General features: G+C 33.5%; 5 protein-coding genes, 1 long non-coding RNA gene and 1 other non-coding gene across 8 annotated transcripts; 4 read left to right on the plus strand and 3 right to left on the minus strand.

Moving 5' to 3' along the window:
• Window positions 1–3,210, minus strand: LOC109355490 (V-type proton ATPase 16 kDa proteolipid subunit-like). Its single transcript, XM_019598681.1, has 3 exons — window positions 3,018–3,210; window positions 2,265–2,550; window positions 1–421 (listed from the first exon to the last, which is right to left on the minus strand). The coding sequence occupies exons 1-3, from the start codon at window positions 3,091–3,093 to the stop codon at window positions 289–291; spliced, it is 495 nt and encodes a 164-aa protein (XP_019454226.1). The 5' UTR covers window positions 3,094–3,210; the 3' UTR covers window positions 1–288.
• On the plus strand, window positions 4,419–6,859 carry LOC109355489 (NADP-dependent D-sorbitol-6-phosphate dehydrogenase-like). The gene is made up of 6 exons (XM_019598680.1): window positions 4,419–4,606; window positions 4,805–4,899; window positions 4,995–5,112; window positions 5,468–5,600; window positions 6,051–6,270; window positions 6,454–6,859. The coding sequence occupies exons 1-6, from the start codon at window positions 4,474–4,476 to the stop codon at window positions 6,682–6,684; spliced, it is 930 nt and encodes a 309-aa protein (XP_019454225.1). The 5' UTR covers window positions 4,419–4,473; the 3' UTR covers window positions 6,685–6,859.
• On the plus strand, window positions 7,773–7,856 carry TRNAL-CAA. Its single transcript has one exon. It is a non-coding gene; the product is annotated as a tRNA-Leu (tRNA).
• On the minus strand, window positions 9,179–11,288 carry LOC109353355 (amidophosphoribosyltransferase, chloroplastic-like). The gene has a single exon (XM_019595588.1). It carries the CDS (start codon window positions 11,149–11,151, stop codon window positions 9,481–9,483), a length of 1,671 nt encoding a protein of 556 aa, XP_019451133.1. The 5' UTR covers window positions 11,152–11,288; the 3' UTR covers window positions 9,179–9,480.
• Window positions 13,791–13,998, plus strand: LOC109353535. The gene is made up of 2 exons (XR_002108467.1): window positions 13,791–13,842; window positions 13,932–13,998. It is a non-coding gene; the product is annotated as an uncharacterized LOC109353535 (long non-coding RNA).
• On the plus strand, window positions 17,493–19,635 carry LOC109355493. The gene is made up of 2 exons (XM_019598683.1): window positions 17,493–17,863; window positions 18,617–19,635. Exons 1-2 carry the CDS (start codon window positions 17,561–17,563, stop codon window positions 19,457–19,459), a joined length of 1,146 nt encoding a protein of 381 aa, XP_019454228.1. The 5' UTR covers window positions 17,493–17,560; the 3' UTR covers window positions 19,460–19,635.
• Window positions 19,850–23,800, minus strand: LOC109353393 (CDP-diacylglycerol--inositol 3-phosphatidyltransferase 1-like). Of its 2 annotated transcripts, none has more exons than XM_019595644.1 (11): window positions 23,622–23,799; window positions 22,911–23,039; window positions 22,360–22,444; window positions 22,211–22,260; window positions 21,658–21,697; window positions 21,486–21,530; window positions 21,338–21,403; window positions 21,111–21,225; window positions 20,970–21,026; window positions 20,777–20,875; window positions 19,850–20,273 (listed from the first exon to the last, which is right to left on the minus strand). In XM_019595644.1, the coding sequence occupies exons 2-11, from the start codon at window positions 22,975–22,977 to the stop codon at window positions 20,214–20,216; spliced, it is 684 nt and encodes a 227-aa protein (XP_019451189.1). In that variant the 5' UTR covers window positions 22,978–23,039; window positions 23,622–23,799; the 3' UTR covers window positions 19,850–20,213. The 2 variants fall into 2 exon arrangements, with proteins under 2 accessions (XP_019451189.1, XP_019451190.1); XM_019595645.1 differs by lacking the exon at window positions 19,850–20,273 and adding an exon at window positions 20,581–20,673 and having other exon boundaries at window positions 20,717–20,875; window positions 23,622–23,800.

Consider the following 24,124-nt stretch of genomic DNA (forward strand, 5'->3'; position numbering starts at 1 on the left):
TCCAATAAAAAAGACCCATTAATGCATACAAGTTACATTCCAACCAAATCATTACATGCACCAGTTTCAGCAAACAAAAAAAAATGTAAAACATATCGCATGATATATTTCATAAGGAAAAAGAAGTTCAAGAAGCTTTATTAAGCAAAGAAGGACTACTTATACAAATAAACTCCACCAAATGGCTGATGAAGCAAGAACTGTTAAAGCCTGCAAATGCTCCCAACCCTCATAACAAGAAGGATAAAACAGATGGGTGCTCAAAGAATTTTTCAATGTGCTCCTTTCTTAATCAGCTCTAGACTGGCCAGCACGAGAAGACAAGATAATACCAACAATAAGACCATACAGGGCAAGAGCTTCAGCAAAGATGAGGATCAGAATCATTCCCACAAAAAGTTTTGGCTGCTGTGCATTGGCTCTGCAGAAGGAGAATAATGATTACCCAAAGGAAGGTTAATCCATGTGTCAAATTCACAGCAAAAAATAAAGGCTAGTAAAGGAAATATATTAACATGTATTAACAGAAGGAGAATAATGATTATCATGCATCGTTAACTATTTGATGGTTAAGAAGACTAGGAACATATTAACATGTACTTCCTTGTAAAACAGTTCTGCAGTGTAAATAGGTACTCATGGACCTATAAGCTCATTGATAGAAAGGAATTGCCATTGTGCAGAGTGCCATGTAGTGGCAGAACCGTGGGGCTAGGCCATGCGAGGTCTGTCGCATAGCATTTTTCAGTCATGAACGACTGTGGCCACTACATTCATGATGGGTTGAGAGTTGAAACCTTTTTATTCCCTGTGTCTTTTAAACATTCCCATTCCTTTTAGGGTTTTTTCGACTGTGCTCTGCCTAGTTCCAAGCATCCAACACTTGTTAGAATTGTTATTAGTTATGTTTCTTATTAATGGTAATTGTGTCTGTAACTTACAAATTTATTATTATGCATATGAAAAATTGTATTTAATATATCTCTATCTTTAGTATAGTGGTCATCCTGCTATCAAATATAGCACTGTAATGTTTTTGGGGGCAGTCTCTCTAAACCACAACCTGATAGTGTCTTTATGAATTCTATAGACTCACTCTAGATTCTAGAATTAGTGGAAATAAAAAATTTCTCTGAAAACCAGTTTGAAAGATATTAGTGTCACCATCCGATTTTCCATGGAAAATCAATTTCACGACTTAGGAAAAGGTAAACCGTGATTCCGACTTCTCCCAAATATTTTGAAGTCGTCACTACGTTCTCTAAAGTCAAAACATAGAAAACTCTCTAATATGTACAATTTAAAAAATAAGTTGCCCAATAGTCGATTGCGTATCGTGGAAGGTATTAGCAACGTGTTCACCTATGTTGAGTGGTATTCTCGCTAATTGCATGGACTAAATTATACCCTTAATTTATCTTACTAAAACAAAATAATTTATTTTTATTTTTGTGTGTGACAATAGTTTATACTGCTCCTATGTCCGATGTACCCCTAAGTGCAAGAGATAAATCAATACTTCCTAGTTCTGGATTGAAATTGGTTTATAGCACAAGAGACTTCATTGGTTAAAGACTTCCCACTTTGAGATATAGTAAAGACAATAGTAATCATCGGAACCATTACTCGACTTGAAGTAGAAAGTGGGATTAAGACGAGTCGTAACCCCAATATTTGATTCATAAACTAATTTATTTATTTATTTGTTATAGAAATGATTTTAACCAAAAGAGAATTTATAGCAAAAGAGACTATATTGGTCGTGAACCGACTTCCCAACTTCGACAGATAACAAAGACAATAGTTTCTCGAAACAAAGAATAAGATATGATTTAATATTGTAACTGCAATATTAAATCTCAAAATAATTTATAATAAATATTTTTAAAATTATTTAGTTAAGATTTATTCATTTAATATAAAAAACAATATTTAGTATTTATAAAAATGAAAGGTAATAAATTAAATTAGTATTTATTTAAAAAATATAATTATTTATAAAAACGAAAATTAGTAAACTAATCATTATTTAATTATATAATGATAAACAATAAAATATTCATTATCATTTCTATAAAAAAACAACATTATTTAATTAAAAAATAAAAAAAAGTAATAGGAATAAACAGTATGCTTGAATAGAGATCGGTAAAACGTGATGTAAAAAGGTCATTGGATTTATTCTAGGTCAGAAGAAATTAGATGTTCACATCTAGAACAGAATAATATGTAATAAATAGATGAGATAGTTATAAGAATAATACCTAACACCAGCATCACCAACAATACCAATAGCCATGCCAGCAGAGAGTCCAGCAAGACCACAAGCAAGACCAGATGAAAGATGTGCATAACCATCAAAAAGGTAATATGATTTGGCCTTTGGATTAATACCAGTACTTATTATAACAGCAATAATAAGCCCATAAATACCCAACACTCCAGCCATAACAACTGGCACAATTGACTTCATCACTAGTTCAGGTCTCATTACACCCATTGATGCCACACCCACACCACTCTTCGCTGTTCCATATGCAGCTCCCATACCTTAAATCAATAATAACAAATTTCTTAAGAACATAAATAGAGAATATCACACTTTTTATTCAACGTAAGACAATGACATTGAGTTTTCTAGTAATCAATTACAAAGCTTAATTAAGCGTGAGATTGTTTTGATTAAATTTTGTAGCTTATGAATAAAACTTAATCTATGATTTATTGTTATTGTATTGGATGAACAATTAAACGAACAAACACTATATATTTATAAAAGCGGGAATATTGTAGCAAGTTCAATGAATTTCGAAAGGATAGAATACAAAACAAACCACTAATAATTGGAAGCTTTATCCGCTAAAATCGATCAAATATAAAATAAATAACTGCAAGAAATAGCGCATCGAACATTATATTTGATTAAAAAATGAAATTAGAAAGAAAGTATAACAATGGTGAAAAGATGAATATAGATCTAATAATAAAGTTGAATCGGAAAAGAGGAATTGAATTACACGAGAAGACAAGCGCAGCTGCGGCACCAAGGAAGCCAAAAAACGGAGCCGTTTCATCGCCGCTGAAAGGAGCCATTAATAGAGTTTGATCTGCAACGACGTCGTTTGGATCTGAAATCTGAGAGATTCTGATTTCTTATCAGAGAGAGAGAGAGGTTTGAAGTTTCGATATATGATACGGTAGAGGAATAAAGAACGTGGGAGCACATCTTCCATTTATATTGCCTTTAAATTATATATATACTGGTTTTGTCTTGTAAATAAATCCAAAACCGATTTCAACAGCCCAATCTAATTATAAATAACATTGGGCTTATTCAGTTAGATTAAAACCCCAATTTAGTCATTCAGTTTTTTTTATCGACCCCCAAATTTAGTCCTACAAAAATAAGGTCCGAAAATAATAAATGAAAATTTTTCTCATCAAATAATTTGGTTCATTCAAAAAAAAAATGTCGACTGATTTTGGTCATGGAAAAGTGTGATATTATTAAATTTATTATAAAGAGTAGCTCCCATATTATAATATAATGTCAAATTATTGAATTTATTATAAGACGTTGGTCTAATAGTGTAAGGTTTTGTTAGATCTTAAAATATTAAAAGTTTGATGTTTGAGATCGACACTTGTTGGGAGGGGCAATCATTTACTCCAAAAATGATCAGTTCTTTATCAAGAAAGTAAGAGAATATCATGTTCAAACAAATACAGTATATAACGATGCAGTTACTTGAGGTTGTACATAAATGGGCTATGCATATATTTTATAAACGAGTGGGGATTCACTTATTCCAAGAATACTCATCATCATAGTCATTAATTTTATGGTTCATATAATAGTGTAAATCTACTTATTAATTGAAAGTATTAAATTTTCATAAAATTGATGGTGAGGATAGAAATAAGTTAATGAATTTATTATAAAACGTTAGTTTAGTAATGGAAGCTTATGTTAGATCCCAAAATAACCAAAATATTAAAAGTTTGATGTCTGAGAAAGATATTTGTTGGAATGGGGTAACTACGTACCTCGAAAATGATTTGTTTCTTATCCTGCACAAAAAAAAATTGAATGTATAATAATGCAGGTAGTGAGGTTGTACGTAAACGGGCTATGCATATATTTTATAAATGAGTGAAGATTCACTTACTCTAAGAGTACTTTTTATCATAGTCATCAATTTTAATATTTATATAATATTGTAAATCTACTTATTAATTGAAATTATTAAATTTTCATAAAACTGATGATCGGTATATGAGTAAGTTTAAAAAAATCATTCTTCGAGTAAGTCCTTCCTACTTATAAATTTAATGTTTTCGAGTGCCCCCAACTACTGTCAGAGCTGGGCTTAATTTTTTTCCTATCGTTTCGGCCCGAAACGAAAGCATTAAGATCTAAGATACCGACACAGATAGGTGAAGGTGAGTGTAGAAAGAAGAAGAGAAGAAAAAATGGAAATAACACTGAACAATGGGTTGAAGATGCCAATCTTAGGATTGGGAGTGTGGCGCATGCAAGGTCAAGAAATTAGGGATCTCATCCTCAACTCTATTAAACTCGGTTATCGTCATTTTGATTGTGCTGGTATTCTTATCCCCTTCTACATTTTTATTCCTTTTAATTATGCAAATGTGATTTATTTATTCGTTAATTGAATATGAATACTCATAGATTCATAGATTTACTATACATTTTGACTCTATTTCATATGCGCCTAGAAATTTATTGATTAATTATTTATATGGATGTTAACGAGATTTGAATTGAATGCATTGTTTGTAGCTGACTACAAGAACGAAACAGAAGTTGGAGATGCTCTTAAAGAGGCTTTTAGTAGTGGCCTTGTGAAGAGGGAAGAACTTTTCATCACCACTAAGGTCATTTTTACAACAATTAATGCACTTTGCTATATGGTTATTGCTATGAATTGTGTGATTAGTTTCTTAACTTGGCATTTCACTAATGCTTTCAGCTTTGGAATTCTGATCATGGACACGTCATTGAGGCCTGTAAAGATAGTCTCAAGAAACTTCAGTTAGATTATCTGGATTTATATCTTGTTCACTTTCCTGTAGCCACTAAACACACTGGTATATGTTATAATTGAATTTGTCCTTCTCCTTCATATATAGTCATTTTCGCTGCCGACTTTTTATTAGGAATGATCTAACGGAGCACTTTTTATTAGGAATGATCTAACTGAGCACTGTGTTTTAACATTGCGTATTGTGATTACAACGAGCCTCCAGAATCTTGGGGTCTGAATCACATAAATACATAAATCTCTTTTTTCTAATCTAATCACTGCTACTTAGAATCTTAGATGGTGCATCTCTCTTGTTCTTCTCCCTCTCTATACACACACACACACATGCCGTCTACTTTGTGAACTTCATACCTATCAAGTTATTTGTTTCGGATTTTAATAATTCCACACGCCTGCAGGGGTTGGTACAACTGATAGTGCTTTGGGTGACGATGGGGTCCTGGACATAGATACAACCATATCCCTGGAAACTACCTGGCATGCCATGGAGGAACTTGTTTCATTGGGACTGGTTCACAGCATTGGGATCAGGTGCAATAAAGTGTTGCAAGCAATCCTTTTTATGATTATGACTATGGTTCATGTGATAAATTTTATATAGCCATTTGGAAATAGTAAAATCAAGAAACAACTAATCTTGTTAAGCTCATGATTTTCAGCAATTGTGACATTCTCTCATTACTTACTATTCACAAGTCGGATGACTAATAACTTGAAGCCGAGTATCTTTGCATACCCAGTAATGATTTTTCTATGTAATTATGGCATCAACTGATTGATTTGTATGATGCCTATTGAAGACTTTCATCACATGTTTCAAATAAGCTTAGCTATTGTTACCTACCCTGTGATAAAGCTTCGCTGATGTTGGTTGTTGTTATTGTCATCTAGCATAGTAAAAGACAAACAAGTTGGATAAACAATCTGTTTTAATTTGGTGGTCTAGATATTGAATGTAGAGATGTTTGATTTTATTTGCAGCAACTATGATATCTTCCTTACCAGAGATTGTTTAGCATATTCCAAGATAAAGCCTGCTGTAAATCAGATTGAGACTCACCCATACTTCCAGCGCGATTCTCTACTCAAGTTTTCTCAGAAGCACGGGGTTGTTGTCACAGCTCATACCCCGCTAGGAGGTGCCGCTGCAAACACTGAATGGTTTGGTTCAGTGTCATGTTTGGATGACCAAGTTCTCAAAGTGAGTTTTCAATCTAGACTAACTAATTTGCAAACACTAAGTAGCCAACTATCATAGTTTCCTGCCACTGCTTATCCAAAAACAGTTGTCGTAAATCGTAATTCCCGAAAGTGGATTTTACTAATTCGTTTACTTTATTGCAAGTTAATTGACATTGAATTAATTTCATTTATCTGAATTCAGGATCTGGCTGAGAAGTACAAAAAGACTGCTGCCCAGATTGCTCTTCGTTGGGGCATTCAAAGAAACACTGTGGTCATTCCTAAAACATCAAAACTGGAGAGATTGAAAGAGAACTTCCAGGTTTTTGACTTCGAGCTGTCTAAAGAGGACATAGAGCTCATCAGAAGCATCGACAAGAAATATCGAACTAATCAACCAGCCAAGTTTTGGGGCATAGATCTCTATGCGTGAAAATGCTTTTCCTTTCTAAGGATGTATTATGATCCCCAACTATGCTAAAAACATCATGGTTGTTCAACCCTGAGAGACTTGTATTCACATTTGGATTTGCTCTAAACATATATTTGAGGTCTTATGGATTTGATCTATGCATGTTGATGATTGAAAATTTTATCTTCTTAGGCCAGCCCTCGTCAAATCCTAATCAGTAAATAAGGGAGAATCTAAGATTTTGTTGCTCATGTTAATAGCACCTTTTAAGATTTCTAAACTGGGATTGGAAAATACCACCTTTGAACTTTCAAATTAGTGCATCATTACTTTCCAAAGCAATTTTTTCTATTCCTGAATCCTGATTAGCAATTCTCTAATAAGAAAATATAAAAATCTGTATATTTTATAAACTTAAATATGCTTCTGTAATACAGATGATGTTACATGTATATGTTAAAAAATCTTGTACTATAACTTCATACAACTATATATAATATTTGGTTTTCTAATTTTTTTTATGTATGGCACTGAATGTATCAATTTATATTTCAAAGGATATTTGTCATGGATGGTGTATGTAAGTGTTGTTGGTGTTAGTACTTGCAAATATTTAATTATTTAGGAAATATCATATCATGTTATTTTAGTAATGTACTACTATTATTAGGAAGAGGGAGAAATTGTGGAAGAATTTGTTATGGGACTAGGCCTGTAACGAGTAATTGCGTCCTAAATCTCGCATTAATTATAAGCAGAAAATAAAGGTGGTGAAGGCATAAGCAAAGATTGAAGTTTTTTACTTTTCAAATACAACATTACCCAACTTTAAGCTATATAGTAATGATATATGTTAATATTACCTAAAACAAGCTATGAACTTCAAATATTAATAGTGCATGAATACTATGGAGTATGGTCTAACTTGCTTAACACTGGACCAACTGAGTGTTATATTTTGTTATAACCTTATGTGATATAAAGAGCACATTTTCCATCAAATCCTGTGTAAAAATAAATAGACTTAGAATGAAAAATTCAAAACAAGTGCTGAAAGCTCAAACTTAAGTAGTAATACTATAGTCACAATTCAAGAATTGAACAAAAGAGTCAGGATGGCCGAGTGGTCTAAGGCGCCAGACTCAAGTTCTGGTTCTCGTGAGAGAGCGTGGGTTCAAATCCCACTTCTGACATTTTATTACATTTCTTTTTTTTTACACTTATCATGCTTTATCAATTTTAATACATGATAGTTTTAATTGTCTACTTATCTGTCACTCCATTTTGATTAGTTGTACTCTTCATCTTTATTTATGTTTCAACATTATTATGATGATTTACTTCAATTTTTGCCCCTCAAGTCTAGCTTGGCTTAGTTTCATCAAATTGAAACTTACCTAGTAAATTGTTGAAAGAAAGAAGTTCTCAAGTTCCAGACAAGTATTGGGAGCGGATATAGCATAGGGTGAAATGTTAAATTTGTACAAATCATTTGCATGTGCAATGTGGAATATGGATTTTCCACCATTTCTTTCATCCTTGATTATGTCGTGCGATCTCACGTGCCACTAAATGTATCAATGATTACAATTGGTTGAAAAAATATATTTAAATTAAAATTTTAAAAACTAATTATTGTTATGACTAATGACAAACAACAACGCATGGAATAACACATTGTTTTGGAACAACAAATGATAAGTTGGAGTTGAAACTTGGAGTTGAAACTTGCCATAGAGATATAGTTGCTGCCACGTTGTCAAAGTGGTGGTCAAAGACTCAAAGGGTTCCCCACTTAACCAGTCAATAGGAGAAGAGTTATGAACTTTTGCTATTAATATTTTGGTATCCCATAATTTTGTTAACATTCAAAACAAACACCTAGCCTAAAAGAATAATTATATGGTGCTCTAATGACAAGATCAGAGTCCAATTACTGATTTGTAGGCCTACAGTTACTTGGGTCTACTAACCAAAATCCCATAAAATTGATTCAATTACAAATGGTTAATAAGTTCAAAAATACAAATTTAAATTATCAATAAACTCAAAGAACTCAATTTATATTTTTTTGTAATATGAAGACATGAATGAAAATTCATAAAGGATTTCGGATCTACCAATTACTTATACATATTTTTAAATACATAGCAAAAAGATAAAAAGTAAATAAATTTAAATAGAATTACTAGATACTTATACTTATTGGATTTACTTAAGAATGAGTCTTTTGTTTACCTGTTAGCTTGAGATATCTTGTGCTCTCAATTTCTGAGTCATGAACAGACAAGGGAGAGTGCTTCATCATTTACCTTGATGTCATGTAGGAGAATGTGAGGGGCGACGGTTCGAGATGGATAAAACTTGTCTCATATAATCCTATGACTAAGATATGGAGTAAATTTACTATTTGAGAGAATGGATTTCGTCCCTAATCTTAGATGTTCATTTCTTCGTCTCTTAAGCGATCAAACAAATATATACAGATTACCATGAAAACCAAATATACCAAAAGTGTAGTAACAATAACAAGTTTTGAAGAAAATGTTATTTCAAAAAAAAGGTACAAGAAAAACATCCCAAGTTTTAATACCACAGTTCTCAATTGAAAATAACAAAAGCTCTAAATATAAGTTCTGAAAATATGACCAACAATAAATATGGAGCAATGGCCTTCAGAATCAAAATAAATTAAATGAAGCTCACTACTGTAGTTAGATCCTCTGACATTATCTCTCACCCAACCATATAACAGGTACCCTTCAATTGTAGAACCCAAAGTACTGCAAAATTATAGAATAGTACAATTGTCAATGACTAAGTATCAACAACCTTCACTTCTTTTAGATTTCTGTTTGCTTTAACCCAGCCTCCATCAATTGTTTCCAAACTCCCATTTAAGCCATCATCGACAAAGTCACCAACCCTTTTAACTTTAAGCTCCCTAGGCTCGACCGGGTAATTCCCAGAGAAACAAGCATAACAGAAATTAGGAGAGTCGTTCCCCAAATACCCCTTCAAGCTATCAAATGGAAGAAAAGCAAGTGAGTCTGATCCAATAAACTCTCTTATCTCTTCCACAGTCATCCTATTAGAAATCAACTCCTCCGAGCTTGGCGTGTCCACTCCATAATAACATGAACCGATTATCGGTGGACTTGCAATCCTCATGTGAACTTCCTTAGCACCTGCCTCCTTGAGCAGCCTCACTATCTTGGATGATGTAGTTCCCCTCACAATAGAATCATCCACAACCACAACCCTCTTACCTTCAAGAACCGCACGAACAGGCGACAACTTAAGCTTCACACCGAAGTCTCTAATCTTCTGAGATGGCTCAATGAAAGTCCTCCCAACATAGTGTGACCTAATCAGCCCCTGCTGAAAAGGAACACCGGCCTTCGCAGCATAACCAAGAGCAGCAACAACACCAGAATCAGGCACTGCTATCACAACATCACAATCAGCAGGGCTCTCAGTAGCCAAAATTTCCCCAAACTGCCTTCGCGATTCATACACGGACCTCCCGAAAACAACAGAATTAGGCAAAGCAAAGTAAATATGCTCAAAAACACACTGCTTTGGTTGTGGATGGGACATTAAACAAAGTGACTGAACCCCATCTTTATCCACAACAATAACCTCACCAGGGTACACTTCCCTCTCATAAGTGGCCTCAATCAAATCAAGTGCAGAAGTCTCGGAGGCGAAAACAACAGCACCATTAGCCCTTCTCCCCATAACCAAAGGTCTAAACCCATGTGGGTCCCTAACAGCAACAAGCTTATCCTCAGTAACAAACACAATAGAATAAGCACCTTCAATTTTCTCACAAGCATCAATAATCCTCAAAATAAAAGGTTTATGCTTTGAGGTAGCAATAAGGTGAAGCACAACCTCAGTATCAGAAGTAGTGTTAAAAATAGAACCGTTTTCTTCAAGCTTTGCCCTCAAAGTTCGGTAATTTACCAAATTCCCATTATGGGCAACCCCAACAGAACCAAGCCGGTAACTTGCAACAAAAGGTTGAACATTTTTAAGCATGGATTGACCCGCAGTGGAATAACGAACATGACCAATGGCTAAATCACCAGGTAACTGATCAAGCTTGGTTTCATTGAACACATCGGAGACAAGACCAACGCCGGTAATCGATTGTAGCACATTGTTATTAACGGTGACGATACCGGCGCCTTCTTGGCCGCGATGTTGAAGCGCGTGAAGCGCGAGGTAGCAGAGACGAGAGGCCTCTGGGTCGCCGTAGATACCAACGACGCCGCACTCCTCGCGTGGCTTGTCGTCATCGTCGCGGTGTGGCGTTTTGGACAAGACGATATCGGAGATGGGGTTGTTGTGGGACGCGGCGAGTGGGGATTCGTGGGTGCGGCGGGGGAGAGGGAGAGAAGAGGGTTTAGGGAGGGTTTTGTAGAGAGAGAGGGTGGAGGAAGAGGAAGAGAGAGAGAGGTTTTGTGAAGTAGCGGTGGCCATGGGAGGAAGAAGGAGTGGTTTGATGAAAGAGGAAGGGGAATGATGAAAGGGTTATTTTTAGTGTTTCAACTTTGAATGATGAAGAGAAAGACTCGTTCTAGGTTTTCTGTTCAGAGTTTCGCGGCGGGAATAAATTTCTTAATATTTCTAGCAATGCCAAAAACAAATCCTCATTTAAAATATGCATGAACCGATAGAGTTTTGGATTACTAAGTTATATCATCAGATTGATTGATAAATTACGCGAGAATAATATTTATTGAAAGAGATAATTCTATAGTTTGAAAGTGATCGTTTCCTTACTTATAGGATGATGAAAAGTTTTTAAATTAGAAAAAAAAATCAGCATGAACATTAGTGATAAATGAGTAATTAAAAATTTTACCGATCATTTTTCAAACTAAATTGTTAAATAGATATAGGTAAACATTAGTATAATAATGGACGGTATATAAGGACAAAATATATCTAGGGTTATATAGGTAATTGAACCGACTGTAATTTTTATATCACATTTTTACTTTTACTATTATATAAAAATAAATATGTACATTCACATAATTTAATATATATAATTTCATTTATATACTTAAATGGTGGTTACCGACAACCAATGTGATATATTCAATTTTGTAACATATACAATACAAATGATTTTGTCATAAATCAATGCAAAAAATTGCTCAAGGGGTTGTATATAATTACTTTAGGTTACTTTTTAATTGGAGAACATATTATGTTTTTTGAAACACTCCAACAATAAGCAACTTTACATCTTTATGTCATGTTCTTCACATCCGAAAATTATATCATGTTCATCTTTGATCCAATTTTGTTTATATAAGGAAGATTACAATTTTAAATAATTATCAAAATACAATCAAATCAAAGATTAAGTGTCTATTCTTTCTTATAAAATATTTGTTTTGTAATAATTTACATCATATATAGACTCCACACTCAATCTCAAACTATAGTCAAAATTATAATATTATGCGTAATTAAATATCCAAATAAAATTATAAAATCGTGTATATTCAATACAAAAAATGTGATATAATTCTTTAAAATAAAATATATAAAAAATAAATATTCAATAGTACAAAATAAGTATGTGGGTCGGCACACATGAAGTGTACGTCCACACGTTAGTGGGTATATATGATGAAATGGTTAATGTTTGTGGGATAATTTTTATGAGAAAGATATATAAATTTCACTCATTTGTCTGTTTAACCTATCCAATTTGTCCTCCAAGCCAGCTCACATTTCAATTGGGCACTACGAGTAGCATAATCTAAATAAATGAAATAAATTATGATATAATGTAATTTTTATTGCCTCAAAAAATTATTGTGTAAAATGATTTTTTCAAATTTGAATAAAATATACAATTTTTTTAAATTTTTTCTCTTCAAATACTTTATTTATTTTTTTTATTTTTGCTCGCATGTTCGATAGTTCATTTTAAAATCAGAACATGTAATATTGTCTATTAAAATAATGCGACCATGCTCATACCTACTTAAATTTGAGAGACATAAACAGGGCAAGGAAGTCTCTTTTGCCATCTTTATATGTGAGACTTCAAGTATGCAATTACATTACTATCATTCATTAAACATAATATACACTCTTAACCATGTTGACCTCCTAAGATCTTATGTCTCCCAAATCCTTAATCTTGAACACTTTGTCTCTATTTTGTGACTATGGTGTGGAAATGTAGAACCAAGGCTATAACCATGAGGCGCCGTAAATCTATGATGAGATGTGTAAATTGATCAGGACAATTAGTCACGATTAAGTAAGGCTGTAAGCAAGTTGGACCGAGGGGAACAAAAGTTTAATTTGGTTCAGTTTGATAAAGATTTGCTCAACTCGAAGCTCCAGCCGTGTTCGATATGCGTTATTTTTTAGCTCGAGTGTAGCTCAGTTAAAGTCCATGAAATATCCGACTTGGTTAAAGTTTACGAACTGTCCGACTCTATTTAATTTGATTCATTTGAATATCTTAAATAATTAATTCAGGTTTAAAAATATTATGTATAGATGACTTTGATTTTTAATGAAATTATGAATATGTAGTTTTTTGTGTGCGGTTTAAAAGTATAAAAATCACTCACAAATATTACAATATCGCAAAATAAAAAACTAATCTCATAATTGTTATATCTGACATTAATCACTATATATTAATTTTTTTGGTTTCCTACATGTATCCTAGCGCATTGGAGGTAATATTGTCCGAGCTGGAACATCCATAAGTAGGCTAACTCTCCCAACAAATATTTTTTCTATTCACATGACTTGAACCTGAAATCTTGCTCAAGGAGAATCAAACATGTATCACCGTCCGTTGATATATTATATGCAGTAATATATAACATTTTCAATATTGTATGGTTTACTTTTTTCCAAGTAAAAATTGCTTTAATTTTTATGAAAATATTTTTAACTAGGTTTTTGTGAAACAAATACCCAATTTGTTATGGGCCTCATGCTTTAGTGGGTTCGGGTCACAATAATTCCTTTTAAAAATATAATGAAAGAAAAAGTTAAAAATTAGGGTTCTATTGTTGAAAGTTGAGTTCTTCATTCATCTCATCTTGTTACTCTCTTTTACTCGACGATCCTAATCCAATGGCACCACTACCAGGACCTTATTCTGGCACCAGCACCCTTGCTTTGGTTTGTTCCTAATTTCTATTTTCTGTTTTTTTCCGAGAAAATCGATTAACGCTATTTGTAACAACGATTTCTATTTTTCTAATGTGCAGGTTGCTCGAGTTTCTGCTTTCTCATTCGGCCTTGTTTATGGAAGCCTTAAATTGAAGGTCCTCAAGGTATTTTATCGAATCCCTTTCTTTAGATGCATCGGATAGTAATTTACCATTTTTTAGGGTTGTAATGATTTGACACAGTAATCAATTGATCTGATTTTAATTTATTGTCGAAACTGTTCTTAAAATGTTACCCTTACGTTGATCTGAATGCAATTAATTGGTATTTATATTTATGAATTTATGACTGTTCTCGTATTGAGTTTAACCAGGTTTGGTATACATGCAAACAAATTCGGTAAACTTTGTTTCCATTTACTTGAATTTGATTACTGATCATGCGATTTTCAGCCGTGATTTTCCTTACCTGTGAATTTCTTACTTAGCCGCCAACCAGATTGATAATAACATTTGGTGATTGCTGTTTTTAATTCCATTTCACACACATCAACATAAATAATGGAAAAATATTTTAATTTTTAGGTAGACATTACATTTTTATTATTGTTGGTTTGATGAATCAAAACTTTAGTTTGAACTTTGAAGTTCCTGAATGGTGGTACTTCTTTGCTAGACTTGCAGTCTTAGTTTGAATTCGGTCTCCTTGCTAGGCTCGTTTGATTATCTCGGAAAATATTTATGTATTCTTGAGAGTTAGGAAGCACATAGACTACAAAGCGTGTGACATTAATTGGATCAAGTGTGGTAGCTGGATATACACATCCTTGAATAGAACCTTCAGTTCATTCATTAATAATAATAAGAAGAAACTAATGGATTGGATAGGATTGATTAACTTTTATTAGTGAATAGTTAGTGATCCATCCACTGATTCTTTTAAGCCCAAACCTCCAAAAAATCACAATTAACCCAAATACAAATCCAAAGCCTAAATCTAAAGCTATTCCACCTATACAAAGATAATAACTGTATAGCTCTGGTTCTGGACTCTTCTTCTTACTGCTGTAACTATCCTCTTCTGTTTCGGGTTTGCCATCCTGAACGATGGGCTTTTCTGCTTTGCCACCATATCTTGTGAATCATTCCTCTGAGACCAGTGGTTGCCCCTGACAAAGGTCCATTTTGCTATGTAATCCTTTTTTGTTAAAAAGTGCTACAGAACCCCTTGCTTCTGTCTTCATCAAAATATGAGTTGCTACGAGTGTACTGGTGGAGAGAGATCTCAGATGAACCTTGTTTGGTCATGGACTGAGAAAATAATAACTAAGATTAATCTGATCTTTAATATAATTTAAAATGTAAGGATTGGATATCACTCCATGAAACGTCTGAAATAGTTGGGATGAGTAGTGATTTAATAAATGGGTCATGCCTGAGTTCGATTTTTGTAGTTTTTTAATGGATCTCAAATGGATTAATTGTTAATCTTTGAACCATCTGGTCCTGTTTCCTGTATTTCCCTTTGCCACAACTAAATTGGATACCGTCCTAGATACTCCTCATAGTTGGTATGGAATGACTAATGCTAAAAATAGAAAAATTAGAAGATTTTTCTCCATTTCCTCCGTTAGTGATGGAATGGCCTGAACAGTTGCCTTTAATTTATGATACAATTATTGTTTAATGTTTTATAGGATAATATATATAACTTTTCATGTGTTATGCTGTCCCGTCATATCTGTATTATTATTTTGACGGAAATGCTGAATCCCTCATGTGACATCGGTGTCGCATCTGATACTTGTATCCATGTCCATGCATCATAGTCTAAGTAATACTTTCATATCTGAATTTTCACATATAATTATAAATTTCATTCAATCGAAGTACATTTGTTGTGCATGCTTTTGTTGACTACTGTAATACTCATTGTCAATGTTTTCCCATTATTATTAATTTTTTTTTCATTTTCTATTACTTTCTAGATTATGTAGGAGGTTTAAGATGCTTTACCTTGCAACCTGTATCTCATGATGATTTAATTTATTCTCTTTTTACGATTGTTCTAATTTCAGGCCAAAGCCAAGTCTCATAACAAAGCTGAGGCGAAGGCTCATCACTGAACGCAAACAATGATGCGCCCTATTGCTCTCTTTTTGGAAATAATTGATGACAAGGAACTATACCATGTTTTCTTCTATTTTTTTGAAGCTTTCTGTTTAAGCTTTGGATAATCTTACAGCATTTGAGTTTAGTGCAGTGTGAAAAGAAATTTGTTATTATGCTCTTGCCCTGTTTTAATAAATTGCTTGTTCTTGTGAGTTCCAAATTTATTTCAAGGGTCCTGCTTTGTTTTCACTTATCATTAGCCAAGCTTGGAAAATATTATCACTCCCCTAAGTTCCGACCCTTCACTATGATTAAGTATTTCATGTGAAGTATAGAAGTATTAGTCTAGTGATTGTTCGGAATAAACTTATTTTGGGTTCAAAACAGTTTTGAGTAAAAGTTATCTGGATGTGGCTTTTTTAAAGGGAAGATAATTCTTTCTAAAATATTAAGTCTGACCAAAATTTACATTTAGCTTCAAGTTATTGCTTCTCTAATGTCAAGCATTCCACTTATATTTGGGGTTTGTTAAAGTTTGATGCTGAATGGTTCAAAACAATATTAAAGATATTCGTTAACTTTGTCTGGGAGAAGTTTTTATACTCACAAATTGTACTGCTCTCTTTGTAAATAGTCATCTTATTAAAAAACTATTTTTCATTAAAAAATAAGTTATTATATTCTGCCCACTAGGGATGAGAAATCTTGGACGCAAGTAAATTCCTCCTGAATAACAACTGAATCTTAAATTTCTTCACACAATTACTCACAATTTGTGCCACAAATATTTCCCTTCATGAATATTTGAATAAATTAAATCGAACGAATAGAATTAAAAGCGGTAATATTGCAAAATCATTCCCTATTATTGTTAGATTGGAAGGCTAACATCAAGCAATTTTAAAACATTTTTTTCCCAAAAAACAAAGAACAACAGAAAAACCATTATTTGGGTCCCTTAATAATTTTTCACATTGGTCTTATTGGCACCGTTGGTTTTCTTTCTCTTATTTTTGATTCTCGCCCCACTAATTAGCAATACTACGATACAACAACTTCAATCTCAACCTTCACTTCCTTATTTTTGTTCAATTTAGGATTCTAATTACAAAAAGTATGACATTTTCTGTTCGCTCGAATCCACATCAACACCAAGAAAATGATGCATTTTACGTTTATAATGAATAATGGAAGAACACACGTGAAGAAGATAACGCATTTCAGGTTGCAACAAATAGTAGAAAATGGATCTTTCACCGAGAAAATAGAGAAACTAACTTGAGTAGAAAAGGAGAAAAAGAACTAAGTTATAGGACCAAGTTTAAGATAACAATAAAATAATTTAAGCTTGGTGACTTACCACTTAAACTATAATTGCAAAAAATAAATTAAAATTGACTAAAAATGCAATCAAATCAAGTAATCAAATAATCAACCCTACGCAAATAGAAAATATAATATTGAAAATTGAAATGTTGTTTAACTTTCCTATGTCTGTGGTTTTTTTTCTCTATTTATTCTCCTCTGCTTCATTCATTTGTCTATAATATTTTTTCTCTATTTATTCTTCTGTTTCATTCATTTGTCTCTACCCTTTTCCACATAACACTGCTTCCATGGATAAACTTCTATCTTCTTCTTCTCTCTCTTCTCTTCACACCAATCTCAAACCCTTCACTTTCCCCAATCCATTTCATTCTGCAAGATTCAATTTTTTACCCAAATCTCGTTCCCATTTCACGTGCAACCTTCAAAACCCTTCTCCATTCCTTTCTTTTACCCCTTTTTTGGCTTCATCGGTCAAACCAAATCAATTATCGTCAACCCTTTTGTCTTCTAACGCCGCCTCCACTGAAAGCTTCATACCCGATCCACAATTCACAAACCCCATCATTACCCATGATCTCAAAAAGCCAAAGGTACGTGCTTTTCGCTCTTATGATTGCTGAGATCTTGTGTTTTATGCATTTCATGACGTTTATATATTTTCAAGTTGATGATGTTCTGTGTCTTAAACACTGTTTTCTGGAATATTATTGCCTTTGTTGATTTGAATTTGAATTAGAGCATATTCTATTGTCACTGTTCTCTGATCTGACTAGACCCTTTAATATAATTTCTATCGAATGGCGTAGATTCTTATGCTGGAATATAATATGATTGCTTCTTATGAATTATATGTATATTATTTCTGTTAATGTTTCAAGGATTTAGCTCCTCTACAATGTACACCATGGTGCACTTCAGAAGGTAAAATACACATTTATACCTGTTGATTAAGAATTTAACTATTAGGATCATAACAATTCCATAATTTATATATATATATATATATATATATATTTATTTATTTATTTATTTATCACGATTATAGTCATTGTTTAAGAGGCGGATCCTTGTTGGGGCCTTGAACCATAACCTAATTTGGAATTTTTGAATAATGTATAACTGAGTAGATACATTTAGATATATGGGAAAGTTTCACTGGAAGATTAAGTAGGTGACTTGTCATTGTGGTTTATTATCATAGTTATTTGTGATATTCTTTGTAATTTTTGTCACTGGGTTTATATAGACTCAATGTATACTGCAATTTTGTGTAGAGTACATGTTTAGATATTGAAGTGCTTAAATAGAGTTTACAAATTTAGTCCTCTATACATTTTTCCCAGGCAATAACGGCTCGGACAATTGTAATACTAGCTGGTCTTGTTATGCTCTTACTCCAACCAACTTTTGCACCGGCAGCTTTAGCATCCTTTTCGGCTGCTGCCAAGACCGGTGGTCCTGCTGCTGCTGCTGCAGTTGGTGGAAAACTAATCCGGACTGAGATACTAAGTAGTGCCTGGACTGGTTTCTTTGCTGGTTGCTTGCACACACTATCAGGGCCTGACCACCTTGCAGCTTTGGCTCCATTGTCAATTGGTCGTACCCGAATGGAGAGTGCTGCTGTTGGAGCCCTTTGGGGTTGTGGCCATGATGCTGGTCAGCTTATCTTTGGCTTAATATTTTTGCTCCTAAAGGATCGACTTCACATCGAAATCATCCGAACCTGGGGCACCAGAGTGGTCGGACTTACCCTTCTAGTAATTGGTGCAATGGGAATTAAGGAGGCCTCAGAAGCCTCGGCCCCATGTGTTGCCTTAGAAAATGGTGAATGCGACGTGAGTGTCTATGAATCACTAGATAATCCTACAGTAGGAAAGAAGAAGATAGGTTTTGCTACTTTCGCCACCGGAATTGTTCATGGACTGCAACCAGATGCATTGATGATGGTATTGCCTGCGCTCGCTTTGCCTTCTCGATTGGCTGGTGCTGCATTTCTCATCATGTTCTTACTTGGAACTGTATTTGCAATGGGGAGCTATACAGTATTTATAGGTTCATGTAGCGAGGCACTAAAGGATAGAGTACCTAGAATAACTGAGAAACTCACTTGGGCTTCTTCTCTTGTTGCAATTGCCCTGGGATTTGCCATCATCATTAGCCAGTTTTTTGGGTTTAGCCTTTATTAATACAACTTTTATATCAGCGAGGATCCTTTTATTTTTATTTTTTATGAACATCATTTTAGAAACTAAAAGTAGTACGGAGATCAGAGATAAATTTGATTATTTGGAGCAAGTTTATTATCCATGCAACATGTAATATTGATTATTGCCAGTTATTTGACTCTGCTTTTGAATGTATATAACTCTGTAGGGTTCAATGGTAAATGTCAACAACATATATAGAATGAGGGAGTGATAGAATGTTAGTATAAAGATTTATACACAATCATTGCATCATTCACTCATTCATTTGGATTACTTGTTTCCCCCTCATAAAATAAATAGAAAAGAAATATAATAAGGTGTAGCCCTATTCAGTTTATCCCATAATAAGGTGTAGCCCTATTCACAATGTAATAGGAAACTGAAATATATAAAGTTTAATCGGTTTATCCTATAAGGAGTTTCAGAAGATCACAAGGTTACAAATGTACCCTATTCCTCTGGAGCAAATAACAGATTTAAATGGGATTCAGAGATCAAAATGAACAATAAGAAAAAAGAATGAATGTTGTGCTATTAGAATTTGGTAACAACATGGACAGCTAGTATTTTTAATTCTACACTGTTGTATTTCTTTCATCACAAATGATAGAAAACTGAACAATTCAAGTTCAATTGCCATCTAGGCCACTGATTTTGTATTAGTATTAAGGTTAGATCCCAGAAACTTGATAATGAAATCCGAAGGCGAGAGATTTTGGTTATGGAAGACACATCACTGCTTGTGTTTCTTGTTAATGTCATGAAGAACACACACATCTGCCGCTGTTTTCATCTGAAACGAAAGGGTATTAAGGCAGATCAAACTTCAAGACTTGAATAATAAATCAATGAATAACTGAACAATGAGTCAAAACCCGTGCATTTACACATATACTAATTGGAGCATAGTAAATTAATTAAATAATCCTTAACACTTTATATGGCTAGAAGTAGATGTAAAAGAGAACAAAACTATTTAAATCAATCTTCAAGTCATGTTAAGGGAAAACATAACTTGCTAGTTTCTGATAAAATAACAAAACTAAAGCAATATTCGACTAAGGAAAAACATAACTGGCTAGTTTCTGAATTTGCTGCCTGACCCTCAATCCTAGATATGAATTCAAAGGTTTTGCAAATGAAACCAATGTCACCATTGGCGACAAGATACTTCCTAATAGTGCATTCAATAGAGTACAGAGATCTAATTGTGAGGAGGAGGAGGGGGAGGTAAAGTTATTTGTATACCGGACCTCATCATTTAAAATATATTAACCAAGTAAATTGTGCACAAACCTGAATAATATTTATAACTTGCTTGATTGCCCATCCAAATAAACTTGTAGCAATGAGGAAAGAAAGTATTGATATCCTTTTCAAATTAATTTTCAGAACCTGAAATTAAACGACAGAGAAAATAAGGTGATCTGAAGAAAATTTGTAGACATCTTAGATAATCTAATAGCACAGAGAGCACCTAGCTACTTACATCCACCAATTTCTCTGTTTGATTCTCCGCAAGATAAAACAAAATTAAATAAAGAACCTGTAGAATAACATAAAGGAGATGAACAAAATAACATTATATTCACTAAAGGTTTTGTGACAACAAGAGATCAATTACAATTACCTCGCATGAGACGCAACAGTAAGCCATAAATATCCTATTTCCATAATATGCCTTGAAAAGCCAGTTAGTGCTGTCTTTTACGTCTTTATGACTAGCCTTTCCCAGCAAGAAAGTGCTACATTTAAAGTAAAAAAATCCATCAAAAGAATCTTGTCAAAACCAAACCCAGTAAGTAGAATCATACAATTAGAGTTAGAGGAGGCAAAAACAAAATTGAAATACATTACCTGTACATTTGTAGCCAGTGGCTGGCAATATCTAAGGCTAGCAATGACAAGAAAATCAGGCCAGGCCTTAACAATTTCACCACAAAAGTTAGGTGCATGCTTATAATTACAGAAAATAATGAACATATTTAAAGGAGAAAAATCTTACCTGTACACTTGTGAGAGAACTACAAGTAGACAAGCGGTGCTAATTCTGGTATTGAGGAAAGCCACATCAGTTCATAGCACACAAAAATCGAAAAATATAAAGAGTCATTGCAAGCATCAATCAACACATTTCATTGGCTTGCATGCACAGAGAGAGGGCGATAGAGAAAGACCTGTCTGTTACCATGTCCAGAACAGCCCCAAAGGTTGACACTGAATCAAGAAAGTAACAACACAACAAAAAAACAAGATTAATATATTTGTTTACTATATGGAATAATTACTTTCTTTCTGTAATAAAAGTTGTGTGAGAGGGAAGGTTGCCCCATAGTCAGGGGCATAAGCCTCAATGAGATCTTTACAATGGTACTTACACATGGCTTACCAATGCAATACCACCAGGATTCAGACCCAATGCCTGTTTACAAATACTGTTCGATCATATTGGTTGAGCCAATCGTCATTAGTAATATGAATCAACTTACCCCTCTATTTTCTTATTTAAGACCTTTTAACCCAGTATCCTATAAGAGATGTAAATGTCAAAAAGTTAACAGAATACATTCATGCGGGTGAAACAAATCATCCTCAACCTTGGAAATTAGCACTAAGACTCGCCTTGTACATGGACCACAAATTCAAATGGTAAATGCTTCTCAAATAAGTATGGAAGCAGATTCTTGGACATATATGCGGATACTGTGATTTGTACAATAAAGTTTATACCTTGATTGAATTTGCGAGCAGCCCAGCCATCCACAGCATCGCATACAAAGCTGGTAACAGAAATTTAGCCAAGTTATGCCACCATCCCATTAGCATTAAAGAAGAGAAAGATCAAAACTAGAAAAAAAAAACATAAAATTGTATCCCACCTGAAAAAATAGAGAATAGAAAACAATATTTTGTTTGTAAAACATAGGTAGAAGGCAGTACAGTTTAAAAGAATCCGGATGTATCCTGCATCATCATCACACTGGTTAATACATTGTGCTCACGGAGAATTGTGAGGAAAGACCTTACATTTGAGTGAAATCTCTTGAAGATTCCAAAAAATAAACAATGTTGTATTATTATCCTTGGGAAGTTGGGTAACATCCTTTAGTTTTAAACATCAGTTGCAAACACGGGCTACATTTCATGATTTCATAACCCAAAGAATGAGAGTAGGAAGTCCACAACCCAAAGAACCAACCAATACACATCTACATTTCATGATTTCATTGCCAAGGGCTAGTGTTTCCATAAACCAAAAACAATAAGCAATGCCAGGAAAATTTTAACAGTTTAATCTGTCCTTTTATCGAAGTTGTATCCTATAATCAACAAAATAAGCTGTAGAACAACACGGTGTCTAAAATATGTAATTAACCATTAAGGAAAAAACAAAAAAATCATTCAGCTTAATCATGAATTAAATACCCACCTATGATATTAGGAATGTAAAGGTATACAGATAATTTACTGAGCCTTGATCCAGGTTTCTTGGCCATTGAAGCTTCTTTCTGTTATAAAACTTGACTAACAAGTATAGAGTTTCCAATCAAATATTCACCTGCATAAATAGTTTCCAATAACAAATCCAAATCTAGAAATACGCACACTTACAAAGGCAATTCCATATCATTCACATATAACCTTAAACAAACATGACTTAAGAAGTTGACAATAATCTCCAACCTACTCATCCAGACACATATAAATAAATAAAAAAGAAAAATAACTATCTGATAGCACCACATGTCAACATCTGATGATGAAATTTATCTGTTTATTATCTCATAATAGAAACAAGCAAAACGGAGCTATGCCATAAATTTTGAAATTGTATCATCAATTAATTGTTCTCGTCTCAACCATGTTTAATCACAGTTAACATTCCAAATCGCAGTTTCAGATAACTATTACTGATAATACATACTTGTCGAAATTATTTACCAAACGTCAAATCTCAAATCGAAGCCAAATCCGTAACGATCATTGTAAAATTAATTGAAAATTGAAAATAGTAGAAATTTTATTGTGTAAGTGAAGTGACAACACTTAATCCTAAAATAGCAGAAAATGGAATATATTTATCGATCATTTCATGGTGGAAAGGAATAAAATATGAGATAAGCAATAGAAAGAATCATACGATGCCGGCGGAGAGAAGAAAAGACGGAGAGGGCGGTGAATGGCGGCGGATGGCGGCGAAGGGAGGAGGCAGAGTCGAGACGACGGTTAAATTAACTACGAGAGGTGGCAGTCTGTGGCATCACCATGGTTAACTTTTAGTTTCGTGTTGCTTTTTCCTTTTCTTTTTTTACATTTAAATCTACTTTCAACTGTCACATGCTTGATTCTATTAAGCAACATATCAATATTCAAGTCTCGTAGATATGTAAATATTTTTGACTCGGACAGAATTACTATAGTGAACCAAAAAAAAATCAGTACAAGGATATCTATAGTAAACCAAAAAAATCTACATCACCATCTTATAATAATACATAATAATTTTTTATCAACATCAATGTTTCGATGCAGTGTAAAGTCTATTAGATCTCAAAATTGATAGTTCATTCCTATAAATGAAGCAACATATGTTGGAATGGATAATAACAAACCCAAAAATAAATTAGTTATTTACAACAACAA

Source organism: Lupinus angustifolius, chromosome LG08 (genome assembly GCF_001865875.1).
Source record: "Lupinus angustifolius cultivar Tanjil chromosome LG08, LupAngTanjil_v1.0, whole genome shotgun sequence".
Taxonomy (NCBI): domain Eukaryota; kingdom Viridiplantae; phylum Streptophyta; class Magnoliopsida; order Fabales; family Fabaceae; genus Lupinus; species Lupinus angustifolius.

Excerpts from the sequence above, each read along its gene's own strand:
- LOC109355490 (XM_019598681.1), bottom strand. The coding sequence starts at position 3,093 with ATGGCTCCTTTCAGCGGCGATGAAACGGCTCCGTTTTTTGGCTTCCTT. Across the intron at positions 2,551-3,017 it reads AGCTGCGCTTGTCTTCTCGT|GTATGGGAGCTGCATATGGA; the intron begins GTAATTCAATTC and ends TATTGATTTAAG. Across the intron at positions 422-2,264 it reads GTTGGTGATGCTGGTGTTAG|AGCCAATGCACAGCAGCCAA; the intron begins GTATTATTCTTA and ends CTCCTTCTGCAG.
- LOC109355489 (XM_019598680.1), top strand. The coding sequence starts at position 4,474 with ATGGAAATAACACTGAACAATGGGTTGAAGATGCCAATCTTAGGATTG. Across the intron at positions 4,607-4,804 it reads TCGTCATTTTGATTGTGCTG|CTGACTACAAGAACGAAACA; the intron begins GTATTCTTATCC and ends CATTGTTTGTAG. Across the intron at positions 5,113-5,467 it reads TGTAGCCACTAAACACACTG|GGGTTGGTACAACTGATAGT; the intron begins GTATATGTTATA and ends ACACGCCTGCAG.
- LOC109353355 (XM_019595588.1), bottom strand. The coding sequence starts at position 11,151 with ATGGCCACCGCTACTTCACAAAACCTCTCTCTCTCTTCCTCTTCCTCC.
- LOC109355493 (XM_019598683.1), top strand. The coding sequence starts at position 17,561 with ATGGATAAACTTCTATCTTCTTCTTCTCTCTCTTCTCTTCACACCAAT. Across the intron at positions 17,864-18,616 it reads ATGATCTCAAAAAGCCAAAG|GCAATAACGGCTCGGACAAT; the intron begins GTACGTGCTTTT and ends CATTTTTCCCAG.
- LOC109353393 (XM_019595644.1), bottom strand. The coding sequence starts at position 22,977 with ATGGCCAAGAAACCTGGATCAAGGCTCAGTAAATTATCTGTATACCTT. Across the intron at positions 22,261-22,359 it reads TCTATTCTCTATTTTTTCAG|CTTTGTATGCGATGCTGTGG; the intron begins GTGGGATACAAT and ends TTCTGTTACCAG. Across the intron at positions 21,226-21,337 it reads CACTGGCTACAAATGTACAG|CACTTTCTTGCTGGGAAAGG; the intron begins GTAATGTATTTC and ends CTTTAAATGTAG.